This window comes from Danio rerio, chromosome 20 (genome assembly GCF_052040795.2).
Source record: "Danio rerio strain M-AB ecotype USA chromosome 20, GRCz13ab, whole genome shotgun sequence".
Taxonomy (NCBI): domain Eukaryota; kingdom Metazoa; phylum Chordata; class Actinopteri; order Cypriniformes; family Danionidae; genus Danio; species Danio rerio.
This window is the reverse complement of record NC_141040.1, coordinates 38,181,528-38,197,500: the sequence shown is the minus strand read 5'-3', so window position 1 is coordinate 38,197,500 and position 15,973 is coordinate 38,181,528. Positions and strand designations below refer to the sequence as shown.

The following is a 15,973-nucleotide window of genomic DNA, read 5'->3' as shown; positions in this document are numbered from 1 at the left end:
TTGAACTGAACTGTGATTTTTGTGAACCGTTACACCCCTAAATATATATATAATATACATATATATATTTTTATATATTTTTTTTATTTGTAATGTATTTATTTTTTATAAAATATGAATGCATTGATACAATACCTGAATCAGTATTAATGTTAACCTGTTAAACACTAATTGTCAGAATTTGGACATGTTGTCTTCATGATACGACTATGATTTTAATGTTTGTATTCTAGTATAAGGAAAAACGAATGGAGCAGGAGAAAGATCTACTCCAGTCTCAAGTGACCTGGCTGAACACTGAACTTAAAGCCAAAAGTGAAGAGCTGCTGTCTCTGTCCCGGCAGAGAGGCAATGAGATCTTGGAGCTCCAGTGTAACCTTAATAACAAGGAGGACGAGGTACTGAGGCATGAATTTAAAATAGCTTTTTTTAATATCCCCTGCACTGCATTGAAATATTTTCTAAGTTTGTGTCTCTGCTTGGCTGACTAGATCACCCGCCTTCAAGATCAGGTGACCAGTCTGAAGGCGTCCAATGAGACCTTTCAGAAGCAAGCAGAGGAGATGATCATTAAGATGAGAGAGGTCAGACAATGCATAGTCACCACAGTTATTGGTTGTTGTTTCAGAATTCTTCATATACTTTTGGAAATGTGTTGCTCTTTTAGGCAAAAGAACAGCAAGCTGCTTTGGAAGAAAAGTTCAGTAATGAGCTCAATGCCAACATCAAGCTCTCAAATCTGTACAAGGTATGGTTAAATTGACTCAAGTTATGAATTGTGCAATAAAAGGAAAATGTGTATTAGACTAGATTTTTTATGTAATAACCAAATGTATTTATGTTGATGATTCACAGGGAGCAGCAGCTGATGCTGAGGCCAAGAGTGAAGAGCTCAGCAGAGCTGTTGATGAGCTTCATAAGCTGCTTAAAGAGGCTGGAGAGGGTAAGTGATGAATGATCTTAAAAAAAAAAAAAAGCTGAAAAATATTTTAGCTTTAGGGTCTTCGCACACTGAAGTCTAAAAGTTTTATATGCGTTTTTTTTTTTGTATGCATATTCGAAAAAATTGTTACATTTAACAAACCTTGCACACTGAGTCTGATGCGTATTAATCAATACATTACGAAAAATGCTAAACATTTTAGAGTCAGTTTAAGCAGTGATGCTGTTTGCCTCTCTCTTCTGCAAAGTAGAAAAAGAAAGAGGAATATGCTGCATATTGCGTTTATTTAATACTAGCCTACATAGAGAGAAAGGAGGGTTCTTATCAAAGAGCTGCGTTACTACGATCTTCCCGAAATCCAAAACTTATTTCAGGAAATCAGTTAGGTTCTATGTAGGAAATCAGTGGAATTTTGATACATTGCTTGTAATACTTCACACATTCTTGTATGTAAACAAACCCTGAAAAGAGACTGGCAGTACCTTTAGACATTACAATAGATGGCGGACGCATTGATATGCCGAAGTAACGGACTGTAATTGGACCATGCTTTATTATAATGTTTATGGGCAGTTAGTTAGACAAACTCACACCAAACAGCAGCAGGGGAGAGGTGCGCCAGTCACAGAATCCAGCACATAGCTGTCCACCACATTATGTCTTTATTTAATGCACTGTGTTTTTCAAAGTTATCTGTAGCTCAAATGACGGCATTCTGTATTTAGCCTTTTGCTTGTGCGATGGCTCTGAACTGTCAAAACACCTCTCCTAGTGCCTCTTTGGATGTGAAAAGTGAAAAAAATCCAACCTGGTTTGAATCTTTTTATGACGGACAAAAGTTTAGAAGGCAGTGTGTCAATACGAATGACACAAGATGAGGTCGAATTTATTTTTAACGTCTAAAATTATGAACGAAAATTTCACATTCAGTGTGCAATAATCTTTACTCTTTATTTTGTTTTTTTGAAGTTGTTACTTGAGTCTTTATGCATTCATATCAATTGTTGTTTTCTACTCTGAACAGCACATAAAGATCTGGAAGTGAAGATGGCAGATCTGGAAAGTCATAAGAATAAGGAAATTGCTGAACTTAAAGAGAAAATAAGCAGCCAAGAAAAAGAGCTGGACAATGCCAACGACCTGTTGTCTGACAGCAGACACAGAGGTTAGCAATTTGTTGCTTTGTTTGCTTTTTACTGTTTTTTTTATGTTTATTTCTGCAACTTTGACTAGTGGTTTTTGATATAAAATGTATACAAGTTTTTCATTTGCCACTCCAGGAGCTGCTTCAATTCTTACAGAAGAGCAGGTGACCATAATGTCCCCCACTGCTGCTGCAGTTGCCAAAATGATCAAACCAGGCATGAAACTCACAGAGGTGATAACCTTACTTCTGATCAGTTATACCAGTCTAAGGTTCATTTTCATAAATCATTTTTATGAGGTAAAGTAAGCTAATGCACATTCTCCAATTTTTTTTTTGTAGATCTATACCGCATACGTTGAGACCCAAGAACATTTACAGCGTGAAAAACTCGAGAACAAGCGACTGCACAAGTACCTGGATGACATTGTGCAGGAAATGGAAGCAAAGGCTCCTATACTGAAAAGACAGAGAGAAGAGTACGAGCGCATGCAGAAATCAGTTTCCAGTCTCTCTGCTAAATTAGAGCAAGCTGTCACGGTGAGAATTGAAAAGTTTTATTACATGTCACATTACCAGATGATTACTTTTTATATTTATAAAACCAAATCTACAATTGTGTATTTTTTGGTACTTTTCAGGAGGTACAACGCTTGCAAAAAGAATCGGATGAAAGCAACAAGCGTGCATCAGTTTTGGAAAGAGATAACCAGAGGTTTGAGGTTCAGCTGGCTGACATGGCTCAACAGGTGAGGCCTGGAGGCACAAGTTTGCGATCAGTGTTTCATGCCAGAGCAAAAAAAAAGATCTAAGTTACAATAATTTTAACATTGTAATCTCAGGTGCGAGTTCTTCTCGTTGAGCTGGAGGAAGCACGTGGTAACCATGTTATGCGGGAGGATGATGAGGTGGGTTCGGCAGATGTGAGCAGCACATCGGAGGTTATTTCTCAGCACCTGGTCACTTTCCGTAGCGTTGAAGAGCTGCAGCAGCAGAACCAGCGACTCCTAGTGGCGCTCAGAGACCTTAGTGAGGAAAAGGAGAAGGATGAATTGGAGGGAGACACCATGAAGTGAGTGTGTGATTTCAAGTGTTGATTGTGATATTATGTGGACCATGCATAATGCTGGTTGTGTGTTCAGACGCAGTGAAGTGGAAAAATATCTCGAGGAGCTTCAGCGAGAGTTGGAGCAGCTGAAGGAAAAGAGAACTCAAGATCTGCAGAAGGTTGACACTGTGGCACGGCAGAGGGACATGTTCCGCATGCTTCTGACTCAGACTACTGGGGTCACTTTCCCGCAGGGTAATGATTATTCATCTGAAAATATTGGTATAATTTCTGCAACCTCTATACTCTATACTCTCTATTTTGTGCAACAGTAGGAGAAATAAATGTGCATACATGTCTTTATAATGCTATCCATTAAAATGCTAAGTTATCAAAGATTTTTTCCATGCTGCATTTATTACATGCAATGTATTATTTATCGACTTCATTAAAAAGTAGACTGTATTCATGACAGTATTCTGTGCTAAAGTTGTCCTACTTGAGGAAAGTTGGAGGGATCTTGAGGCCATGCAAGATTCTATAAATAACAAAAGTGTTTTATTAAGCTTTTATCTGACATAAAACATAAACTATCATTTTAATGGGAAGCTTTCACAATTAATGAAATAGTATTTGCTTGTACTGTGACAGGTGCTGGTGCTGAGGAGCTTATGCTGACCTCTACGCCCCGTCGTTCTCCAGCCGTTACACCCACCACTGGCACCCCTACAGCACTGGTTGCCACCGCCATAGAATCCACTGAGTCAGTTGAGGCCAAGGCTGCACTGAAGCAGGTAGCCATGTGGTGCCATTTTTTTTCATCGCTAACATATAGACTTGGAGCTTATTAATAATGTAACATTGTGAGTGCTAAAAGGCTTCAAATGAATCAATTGGCTTAGCAAGGCTACATTAATTTGATCAAACAGTCAATATAACAATATTGTTATTTCAGGGTTCTTTAAATAAAGAATAAGTGGATTTTCTTCAAGATGTTATATAACTGTAAGCACAAAATTAAAGGTGTCCTGTGTTTGCTCAGCTTCAGGAGGTCTTTGTGGCCTATAAGAAAGAGAAAATTGAGTCTGAAAAGGGACAAATTGAGCAAAATGAGAAACTGCAGGATAAAGTTACCGAACTTCGCTCGGAGAACATGAAGATCTCCACACAGCTAGAGTTCACGTCCAAAAGGTATCTAGTCATATTTCTTTTTGTCGTCATGATATTTTTAACTGCATTTGGCTTGATTTGTTTTTGTATGTGGTGTGCATGTCAGATATGAGATGCTCCAGGATAATGTTGAGGGCTATCGTAAGGATATTGCCTCTCTGAATGAGAAGCTTCAGAAACAGGCTGCAGCAATTCAGCAGAGTGAACAAACCACACACACCCTCACACAGGACCTACAAGCAGCAGCTGAGAAGCTCTCCATTGCTGAGGTATGTTCCTAGTTAGTTCAATCAAACACCAGTTCAGTCTGTTATTTCAATCTACATTCATTATTGTAATTTCGTCTTTTTATTTTAGTCTGAATTGGAGAACCTGCGTAAAGAGAGGGACATGTTGAAGCTAGTTGAGATCAGGCTGACCCAGGAGAAAGAGTCCTTCCAGGCCCAACAGCTTGGCCAAAATATGCTGCTGACCAACCTCAAATCAATACAGGTCATCACTGCTTTCATCAGATAACCAAGACTCTGGTACATACAAACTCTGGATGTTTTTATAACATACTGCATCTGTGAATGATTTTTGCAGACTACTCTAGAGCGCTCTGAGACGGAGACAAGACAACGGCTGACTGCTCAGATTGAAAAGCAGGAGAGAGAGATCACCCAGCTCCAGAAGAGACTTGAGAATGAGGTGGAGCAGAAGCACCTGCTGGCACGGAATCAAGATGTGAGAACTTCATCTCGCTAATCCTTTTTATTTCCCCTGATTTGAGTCTTCACATTTTTGCTTCTCTTTGTTATTTCTCTGCATCACAGGTGCAGCTGATGGACACTAAGAAGCAGCTGGAAGCACAGATTGCTCAGCACCACAAGACGAAAGAACAGCTCAGTGCTGCACAGCTTGAGTTAACCAACTTGAGACTGCAGTTGAATAGCGGGGAGAGCCGGCTGGCGTCCCCTGCAGTACATACAGGTGAGACATTTTATTTGCTTGGTTTAATTAATGCTCATAAATTTACTTAAACAAGTTTGGTTGGGTTTAGATGTTTTCTCAATTTTTTTTCTTACTACTTCAGGTCTGCAGGGCAGTGAGAGGGACATGGAGGTTCTGCGTGCCCAGATAAGGCAGACTGAGAACAGAATTGAAGAACTGACAGAGCGACTTAAAAACACTACTGCCAGTATGGAGCAATACAAGGCTATGAGTCTTAGCCTGGAGGAGTCTCTAGATAAGGAGAAGCAGGTAGTTAGACATTTTCATTAATTCATTTTTTTTTTCTTCGGCTTAGTCCTTTTATTCGGTGTATATGAATATCACATCAAATCACAGTGCTTGGCTATTAAAGGCTGGCTTAGAGTACATTTTTATACTACAATTCATTGGCACTTTTGTTTGATTTTTAGAATTTTGTTTGTTTGTTTCCCATTTCTAGGTAACTGAGCAAGTTCGTTCATCTGTAGAAAACCAAGTGGAGGCAGCTCAGGAGCAGTATAAACGGCTAGAGCAGAAACTGCTGGAAATGGACAAGGAGAAACAGAACTTGCTGGAAGAGAAAAACAAAGCTGTTGCTGCTGTAGAGCAAGAGGTAGTGAATTTACACCTTGGATCACTACATTTTACCTGTTTAAAAAAAGGCCTGTTTTTTTATTAATGGCTGTCCTGTGCAAAACGATAATAATTTTAAGGACCTCTTAAAGTGACTGTTCACTGAAAATTCTGCCATAATAGTCACCTTTGACTTGTTCTAAAACACTTAGAATTTTTATGATCTGCCAAATTATGTATATTTTAAAAACTGTTGGAAGCCTGTAACCACTGAATACCATAGTAAAGAAAACAAATACTATAGAAGTCAGCTGTTACAGGTTTCCAACATTTTTCAAAATATATTTTTTTTTAGTTTTTAGCAACTGCTTTGTAGCAAGACATGGATAAGTGAAGGATGGCAGAATTTCATCTTTAAGTGAACTTTAAGATTACATTAGCCATGTTTCCATTCAAAGATGAGATTTAAATTCATGCACAAAACTGGATTATCACATTAAAGACTTTCAAATAAAGCAGCTTTTCAATCCAACGAGTCAAAGAGAACTAAATCATCACTTCCTGATTAACTGGCGCCAAATATCAATAGTAAAAATGGAATTTGCTTCAATAGGAGAAGCTGCTTGAATCTTTTTGTTATTTATTAAATGACTTGCACCTCAGAAGAAAAATGCCGACATGCATTAAACGTGTGGTGGCATTTGAAGGTGTGAGATGCAGAGCACAGATTCTCTTGATTCTAGAGGTGATATTTAGAAAATAGCACTAATACTGAAATGGTTAAGGTGTTTTAGAATGACCAAAACAACTTTTCAGATGTTTTACAATGTGCTCAGTCTGCTGGTTTTTCCATTCACACACATTTTTATCATCACATAATCTCTTATAACAAAAGCACATGACCTTTTTTAATGCTTTGTTTGGTAAGTGTTTCCATCGTAGTTTATGTGCATCTTTTCTTATTGAATTGAAAGTTTATTCTGCTCAGTTATGCGTATGCAAGTTTTTTTTAATGCGCATTTTCATCATATCCAAAATGTGCATAAAAATAGATGTATGGAAACCTAGTGTCACAGGGGTTACATTAATTAAAGGCTATTTATGTAATTATTATCGGTCATTATTATTTTTTTGATGTGCCTTTTGTCTGTCTTAAGAGAACAGATTTTTAAGAGGCAGAATTTGCCTTTGCTTTACTTTTTTTTTTTTTCCCACAGCTAACGGAGCTGAGAAAGTCTCTCAGCAGTGTGCAGGCAGAGCTCCAGAGTGCCCAGGAGAAAGCAGCTGTGGCTGCGGCACAGGAGCAGCAGGCCTTACTGGATGGTCGGGAGCAGGCTAAGATGGCAGCTGAGGCACAAGATAAATATGAGAGGGAGATGTTACTGCATGCGGCAGATGTGGAAGCACTGCAGGCTGCCAAAGCTCAGGCTCAACAGGCTTCTCTTGTCAGACAGCAGCTGGAGGAGAAAGTACAGATCACCAGCGCACAACTGCTGGAGGCTCGTGTGTCATGGGAGGAACAAGAGAAGATTCTTAAGGTAAAGGAATTGCAACAAGATGTCTATTATAGAGTTAGAAGTGCTATTTATTTGTGTTTACACTAGTTCTTTCTTCATATCAGGAGGAGCAGTGTAAGATCCAGTCCCGCTGTGAAAATCTGCAGAGGCAGAACAAACTCCTCCATGAGCAGATCCAGACTCTGAGTGGACAGATGGCAAGTCAGCTGAAGCGAGCCACCACTGAGAGTCCACTCAACGTCTCCCTGACTGAAGAAGGAAAGTCTCAGGAGCAACTTCTTGAAATACTCAGGTTTCTCTTTAGGCCTCTTTCATATGTGATCATAATTTGCACCAAGCAACTGTCTGTCATCAGCCATTAACTAGGAAGTTGATAGCTTTTAATCAACAATAATTGAGGCTCTTTAGTCATCTTACTCTGTCAACTGCCAAACCAGCGCATCTACACTCTTATTTCCATTACCACAAAACTTATGACACACAACAGCAATGTAGCTTTGATCATGGAAGTCGTTGAATGTTAGGCCTGAATATTGTTCTTGTTGGATGGCGTGCATTACTTTTGGAAGTATAACTGCAACCAGAAAATGACCCTAGAGATATAAAACTTGCCTTTAGAGAATCACTCTGGTGCCTAATCCCTGTGTAACTTTCTCCCTTATTTAATATTTTTAAGCTTTTAAATAGAGGTGTGAACCTATACTGGTCTCACGGTTCGGTTCGGTTACGATTATCATGCCTTCGGTTCAATTCGATATCTTGGTGCATCACGGTGCATTGACGATGCTTTCTATATACAGTGTTATATTTTAGGGGGGAGGCTGTAACAAGCTGTCTGTATAAACACACAGCACCACACTGTCTCTTATTCAAACACATACACAAACATAGACAGCACCAAACAAATAAACACACACACGCAAACACACACACTTGAATCCTCGCAACAGAGAGAACTCGCGCTGAGCGGAGCAGAAAAACTTAAAAAAGAAGCACTTTTCCGACGGTCCCTTACTGAGAGCTCCTCTCAGCGTGAGCTATCCCGGCTAAACACATATTGCGAGGGCTTAAACAGAGCAGTGCTCGTAATGTCGAGCGAAAAAAAAAAAAGAAAGACAGCTGTGAAACATAACCAGCCTTGTCTTTTTGTAGGAAACACACTTTAGATCTTTTTAGGGTAAGAGTTTTTTGAGTTATTGCCGTCTATAACTGAATGTGTTTCAGGAAAATCTAAAACAAAACCAACTGAACCACGCTAATTTCTGGCGCCCCTCTGGATATACAGCGCCCTTAGCATTTGCCTATGGTGCCTATGCCACGGGCCGGCCCTGAGTTGGCTGAGTGTTGTAAATACTCGCACTCACCTCCCTCGCGACAGAGCGCATAAGAGATAAATGATGTCAGTACATAATAACCGGTTATGATCTTTACTGAACTGATACCGAATTGTCTGCGTCTGCATCGCGGTGCACCGATGAAACAATTAATTTTGACACCCCTACTTTTAAATAATACCACATATGATTTAATGTGGAATCAAAAAGTGTATATAATATACATTTGTTTCTGGTAATTACACCAATTATTTTTAGCATGGCCGTTGGGCTGATTGTGCAGAGAAAATGCTGAAAAATAGAATGAAGCAGAGTAAAATTTGGGAAATCAATTTTCCACATTCATGAAAGTCTTTTATTCCACAATTGGTTTTCAGATTTGTGCGCAGAGAGAAGGAGATCGCAGAGTCTCGGTTCGAGGTTGTCCAGGGGGAGAGTCTGAGGCACAGGCTCAGAGTGGAGCATCTGGAGAGAGAGCTGAATGATATGCAAGAGAGTCTGAATGCAGAGAGAGAGAGGATGCAGGTTGGCATGGAGAGCCCTGTTGCATTCTCTAATCACAACCATGTATTCCTTTTGCTTGTGGCTGTTACTCGATCTGTTTGATTGTTGTCTTAAGGTGACTGCAAAGACTCTAGCCCAGCACGATGAGCTGATGAAGAAAACTGAGACCATGAATGTCCTGATGGAGACCAATAAGATGCTGAGAGAGGAGAAGGAAAAACTGGAGAAGGAGTTGCAGGATACTCAAGCCAAGGCAAGACACTTTTATTAAAATGTATAACACACAAATTAAATAAAACATAGATTAAAAACATGGACATCAAGATCCACTTGCTTAAAGTGATCCACCCAAAAATGAAAACTCTCTCCTGTTTTAATCCTCATTGAGTTTTTTTTTTTTATTCTGTTGAACACTAAAAAGGATGATTTGAGATTTGTTGGAAACCTGTAACCATTAATTTCCAACAAATTATGAGTAGTCGTGAGTAAATAAATGACAGAATTGTCATTTTGGGGTGAACTATCTATTTAAAAATGAATGGCAAAAGTTTTAACTACTGTTTTTGATCACAGATACGTAAACTAGAGTCCGACATCATGCCGGTGCAGGAGTCCAATTCAGAGCTGAGTGAGAAGAGTGGCATGCTCCAGGCAGAGAAGAAACTTCTGGAAGAAGACATCAAACGCTGGAAAGCTCGCACTCAGGTCAGAAGCTTTCATGTATCTTTAAGTGATTTCTGCAGAAAATATTTTTCATAGACATTAACTGTCTTGATTATGCATTCTCATGGTGTTTAGCACCTGGTGAGCCAGCAAAAAGACACTGACCCGGAAGAGTACAAGCGTCTGCACTCTGAGCGGGAAGCACATCTTAAACGCATCCAGCAACTTGTTGAAGAAACCGGCCGACTAAAAGCTGATGCTGCCAGGTTAAAACATCTCTCTTCACAGGATTCACCAAAGCCTTGTTTTTCGTTTTTGTGTATTGATAAATGACTTGTTCTCTACAGGAGCAGTGGCTCTTTGACTACTCTGCAGTCTCAAGTGCAGAACCTAAGGGAGAACCTCGGAAAGGTGATGGTGGAGAGGGACAACCTCAAGAAAGACCAGGAGGCCAAAATACTGGACATCCAGGAGAAAATAAAAACCATCACACAAGTTAAAAAAATTGGTCGTCGGTATAAAACACAATATGAGGAGCTCAAGGTTGAATATGAAAAGGTGTGAAGTCAAGGCTTATGATTAGGAGCATGCAAGTGTGTTTGGTGTGGAAGTCTGTGTTAATTGTGGTCTTTGTGTAGTTGGTAGCAGCGGCGGCATCTGCACCAGCCCAGGATCAGGAGGCACAGCAGGCATCAGCTCAAGAACTTCAGAATCTTAAAGAGTCCCTCAATCAATCAGAGACCAGGATAAGAGAACTGGAAGGCCAACTAGAGAATCTCAATAGAGTAAGTGCAATGTGTAGGTTAAAGGGTCTTCTTTATTTTTTCCTTAGGGTGCTTTTACACCGGTTGATCGATTGTTTTGTTTCTGAGACAAGTGTTTATTTATGTTCTTGGTGCGATTCACTTTCACACGTCAAAGTTTCTAAACGGACCAAAATAGTTCAAACAAGTCACATGTGGGTAAAGTCTCCTCATATTGGTCCGAGTTTCCCGGTAAATTTTTTAGAGGACTCTGCTCAGCTGTCATACATGTTTTTTTTTTTTTTAAATTGGTGTTTGTTAGATTAACAGCACAACAGTAGCGTCAGCTGCAGAAGATTGATTTTATAGCACCAGATTAAACTTTCTGACTCTTTTATAGCAATGGAATAAATACAGGCCACAACTGAACATTGTGAATTATCTCTAAGGGCCAGTTTCAGAAATCAAACCAAGAATAGACTTGTGCTGAAAACATTGTGCCCACAAGTTGCATTAGGTAAGGTTAATATTAAACTAAATTAATAAATGACTATAAAAATGATATGGTTGTTAGACTGTTGCACTTTCTTGTGTTGTCCATATGCTCATTTATATAGACCTATTTTTGTGTGCACAACGTTTGTATATTTATAACCACTTCCAAGAAATTTGGGGGTAGTGAGTCACTGGCATTGTCATTTTGGGGGTTGCGGGCTGAAAAGTTTAGGAACCTCTGTGTTAGATAGCTGGACTGGAATTGAGAGTGCTGTGAACTATTCTTTGTGTACAGAGTAACTGAAACTTAAAAGAAAATGCTCAGTAATGTTGCATAGTGTATTTATTTTTATTTATTTTATAACTTCCTTGGTAATAGCTCTGTAATGAACACTCTAGACTCAAACATTTGACCTGAAGAGATCTTATTTGTGGGTTTTTTTAATACCATTAATTGTTTAAAAACAATTGTGCCAGTGTTCGATCCAAATCAGTTCTTAAAAAAAAATAATATTATTGATGATAGACCTGCTTTCTGCTTACTGACTGGTTTGCTGTTTATCAATCAAGTAAAATATAGCTTGGCATCCCTGTTTTTCTTGTGTGTCTTTGCACATCCTCCCTTACAAACTGAACCTTTTGAGATGAGACTAAAGTTATCGGGTGTCTTTCTCATAATGTGTCATTTCTGTTGTCCTCTGCAGACTGTAGGAGAGCGAGAAATGGAGGCCCGCAGTGCGCAGGAACAAGCCTCTCGTTTGCAGACAGAGTTAACGCGTCTCAGACAAGAGCTTCAGGAGAAATCATCTCAGGAGGAGCGTCTCAAACAGCAGCTGACTGAAAAGGAGGAGAGGACCAAGAAGGCCATATTATTGGCCAAGCAGAAGATCAGTCAACTTACTGGTGAGAACTGACTCTTTTTGAGAATAGTATGTGCTTTTAGTCTTTTTCTTTTCTTTATTATTTTTCTACATCCAGGTATAAAAGGACAGTTTCAGAAGGAGAACGAGGAGCTGAAGCAACAAAAAGAGGAGTTGGAAGTGCGTGTGAGTGCGCTGAAGTCTCAGTATGAGGGGCGTCTGAGCAGACAGGAAAGGGAGCTACGAGACCTTCGCGAACAGCAGGAGAGACATGGAGAACAGAGGGATGAACCACAAGAGCAGGGCTCCAGCAAGGTAATGCCACACAATCCTATAAATGCAAGCCTATTCGTAGTTTTCAGTCAGGTGATCTGGAGTGTAAAACGTCTATACAACTGTGATAAACACCTTACCATTAGTTTCAAGCCACAAATATTTGGATCAGCCCTCATAAGAAAAAAAAAATGGGGCCAGTAAAATCTTTTAGATGCTTCTGATCCTTATACACTACTTTCCGTCACTAAATATTAAGCTTAATCTGGTAAGAAATTAATATTAATGCACATAAATGTGGATGTATATGTATATATAATATAATTTTATAGGGTATTTCTCTTTGACTTCAAGCTATTAACCATCTTTAGATACCTAATGTTCTTTTACTTTCAAATGCTTCAAATTGCTGTTTTTTTCCATGTTTAAAGACCCAGGAACCACAAAGGACAACAGAACAGCGACAGATTTCTCTGAAGACAACCCCAGCGGCAGAAAGAGGAAGGTATGGAATATTAACATACTGTAGATGTTGCTCATTCACCTGCATGTTTAACTTAGTTATAGTGCTCAGCATAATTGTGTACACCTCATTTTGAAAATTAATATTTGTATCCATTTCTAAGTGCATATGGGATATATATATTGGTGCATTTGAAAACAGTTTTATTAAACAGATATATTTATTAAAATAATATTTTAGTCACAAAACCTCTTTAGAAATAGAAAGATGATACATTTAAATTCATGCAAAGTATTGCATGCAAACTACAACATTTAAACTAAATTGTAGATATTTTTTTGTTTATCTTGATTTTTGCAATTTATGAAGATTTTATTTAATATTTTTCTATAGCATACATTTTGGCTACTAATGTTTGAACCATTATTGTTTGTTTTTATGTTAGATTAGCTCCAGATTTGGCTTCAGTACTGACTAAACTAATGTATATGCGCACATATAATATTGTACAGCATCCTATAGAAAAAAATAATTTAAATGAGAGATTTATGGGGGGTGTACTCGTATATGCTAAGCACTGTATTTTAAAAAATCAAGCTTCTCCACATTGTTGCTTTTTTTTTTTTTTTTAGTGCTAGCACTTCTGAGCCCCCAACAGCCAACATAAAGCCCACACCTCTGGCAGCAACCCCCAGCAAGCCTCAAGTCATTCCTGGAAACAAATCCACTCCAAGAGCCAGCATCAAACCCATGATCACTCCTGCCCCGGTGCCCACTCCTACACCCACTGCCACAGTCATGCCCACCACACAGGTGGAAAGCCAAGAGCGTAAGTGAGGTTTTTTTGTTGTACTCATTTATTTGATGGTTTGGACCAGGGTTGTTGTTTTTAACTAAACCATAAAATATACTAAATAAAAAAACATTTAAATAATTAAATATATATATTTTTAATAAACTGGGAAAAAAAGGTTTTGTTGACAACTACTTTTCTATTTTGTTCTGTATAAAATAGCTAAAACTGAAAATATAAAACATGATTAATGATAGTTTGTAAGTGAAGTGATCCAACTGATTAAATTAAGAACCAAAAATGGCAAACAATTCATAAATTTATTTGAAGTTTTTCATTTTTTGTGTGCTTACAAAAATTTTTTTTAAACCCTTCAAGTTATCTTTTAACTTTAAAATTTTTTTTCCTAAACTTGCAGCCATGCAGTCCTCAGAGTCCCCATTGGAGCATGTGACTGTGTATGGCAGTGCCAGTGGTTCAGTAAGGTCCACGAGCCCTAATGTTCAGACCACCCTGGCTCAGCCTCTGCTGAACGTTCAACAGCAGAACCAAGCTACTGCATTCATCCAGCCCACCCAACAACAAACCCAACCCCCTGCTGAACCCTCCAATCAGGAGCCCCCAGCTGCTCTAATGCTGCCAACCTCACAGTTAGATAGGCCTCTTTCTACATCCACAGGGCTCTGGAGCGCCACCCCTAGCACAAGCAGTGCCAGTGCAGGTAATGCTGACTTGCAAACAGTTACATTAGCTGAACACTTATCATGCATGTCAGTTTATGGGTGGTCTCTTACGTCTCTTTCCTGTAGTTTCTGCATCTCCTGGTAGTGCCTTAAGCAAGCGCCCCCGTGAAGAGGAACAAGAGAGCATGTCTGCTGACACACAGTCCCAAGATGAGCCCAATGACTCTCCCACTTGCAAAAGGCTCCGAATCCATAGAGTGGGGTTGGAGGTGAGTCTCATTACTAAAGCTTGTTCTGTTCTAGTCTTGTTGGTGTCATTTGCTTAATTTTACATAAAGATTAAAAGTCTGTGCAATTTAAAATAACAAATTTCACATTGTAGGAAGAGATGTTGGCTGAGGACAGCACTGAGGCTAAAAGCGTTGTACCGGGTGAGATCCAGGAGGCTCCTGATGCTGGACAGGTATTTTCAGAATGATGTGTGCTTATGATCTTCCTGTTTGTATTAGAGCTGTGCTCATCTTTCAGTTCAAAAATGCTGATTTATACAGGACTTGGTAGAGTAAAAAATCTTTTAGCGAGCCATTAAAGCGTTCTTTCAGATGATTAGTTAGAGAATGCTGATTCATTCAGCAATTAAGCAATTGAAGAATATATGAGTGAATCATTTAATTAATCTATAAGTCATTATTGAATGGTTTTTATAAATATGAATGAATGTTTAATCATTATACAGAAGTAAAACGTGAACTTTATACAGAGATGGATAGAGTAAGCTCTTTATTAGTGAGCCATTAAGTCAAATCATTCAGAGGATTATTTTAAAATGCTGATTCATCCAGTAATTAAGCATGGGAAGTATTTATACGAGTAAATTATCTCTTTGAAAAAGTCATTAAATCATTCAACTAGAAAATAAAACAAAGTCATGATGAATGTGTTTTAAATATGAATAGATTTTTTTATCATTATACACTAATGAAACAAGTGAATTTTTTAAAGCGGGTCAATGAATCAGTAAAATATGCTGATTCATACAGAAATGGAGAGAGTAAACTCATTATTAGCAAGCCGTTTATTCATTCATTCATTCATTCAGATGAATCGTTCCAAAATGCTGGTTTGTCCAGTAACTAATCATATAGGTATGTTGTATATGAGTGAATTATCTCTTTGAGTGAGTCATTGAATCTTTCAACAAATCTGTAATTCATCTAGAAAATAAAAATTTTTATGAATTGATTCTTGAATCATTCATTCATACAATTATTTTTAAAATGCTGGTTCATCCAGTAATAAAAGATGGGAAGTAAAGTCAGGTCCATAAACATTGGAACATAGACACAATTCCAATTTTTTTGGCTCTAAACACCAACTCTGTGGATTTCAATTGAAAAAAAAAAAAAACTAGATGTGGTTCATCTGCAGACTGTCAGCTTTAATTTGAGGACATATACATCCAAGTCAGGTGAACGGTGTAGGAATTACAACAGTTTGCATATGTGCAATTGGCTTCTCAGCTGTTCCATGGCCAGGTGTGTGTTATTCTCTCATTATCCAAATTAAAATGAGCAGAAAAAATGTCTAAGGTTCATTTCAAGTGTGCTGTTTGCATGTGGAATCCGTTGCTGTCAACTCTCGAGTTCCAAAGAGCTGTTAAGCAAGCAAGCCATCATTAGGCTGAAAAGAAAAAACAAACCCATCAGAGAGATGGCAAAAACATTAAGCGTAGTCAAAACAATTGTTTGGAACATTCTTAAAAAGAAAGCAAGCACCAGTGAGCTCAGCAACACCA

At 38.5% G+C, this 15,973-nt stretch overlaps 1 protein-coding gene across 2 annotated transcripts in view; it reads left to right on the top strand.

Annotated features, from left to right (window-relative positions):
* The window catches only part of tprb (translocated promoter region b, nuclear basket protein), a 30,339-nt gene that overhangs the window by 3,745 nt on the left and 10,621 nt on the right, over window positions 1-15,973 (top strand). For both annotated transcript variants that reach the window (NM_001030123.1, XM_087297219.1), the window contains 33 exon segments: window positions 234-398; window positions 492-584; window positions 668-748; window positions 856-943; window positions 1,968-2,108; window positions 2,224-2,321; window positions 2,430-2,627; window positions 2,729-2,836; window positions 2,930-3,159; window positions 3,230-3,390; window positions 3,787-3,929; window positions 4,178-4,326; window positions 4,412-4,574; window positions 4,663-4,797; window positions 4,891-5,031; window positions 5,121-5,277; window positions 5,381-5,547; window positions 5,738-5,890; window positions 7,068-7,388; window positions 7,472-7,659; window positions 9,079-9,226; window positions 9,321-9,458; window positions 9,779-9,910; window positions 10,004-10,134; window positions 10,216-10,426; window positions 10,507-10,653; window positions 11,811-12,009; window positions 12,085-12,281; window positions 12,671-12,744; window positions 13,335-13,531; window positions 13,914-14,216; window positions 14,305-14,447; window positions 14,561-14,641. In NM_001030123.1, the coding sequence (NP_001025294.1) occupies window positions 234-398; window positions 492-584; window positions 668-748; window positions 856-943; window positions 1,968-2,108; window positions 2,224-2,321; window positions 2,430-2,627; window positions 2,729-2,836; window positions 2,930-3,159; window positions 3,230-3,390; window positions 3,787-3,929; window positions 4,178-4,326; window positions 4,412-4,574; window positions 4,663-4,797; window positions 4,891-5,031; window positions 5,121-5,277; window positions 5,381-5,547; window positions 5,738-5,890; window positions 7,068-7,388; window positions 7,472-7,659; window positions 9,079-9,226; window positions 9,321-9,458; window positions 9,779-9,910; window positions 10,004-10,134; window positions 10,216-10,426; window positions 10,507-10,653; window positions 11,811-12,009; window positions 12,085-12,281; window positions 12,671-12,744; window positions 13,335-13,531; window positions 13,914-14,216; window positions 14,305-14,447; window positions 14,561-14,641 (5,181 nt within the window).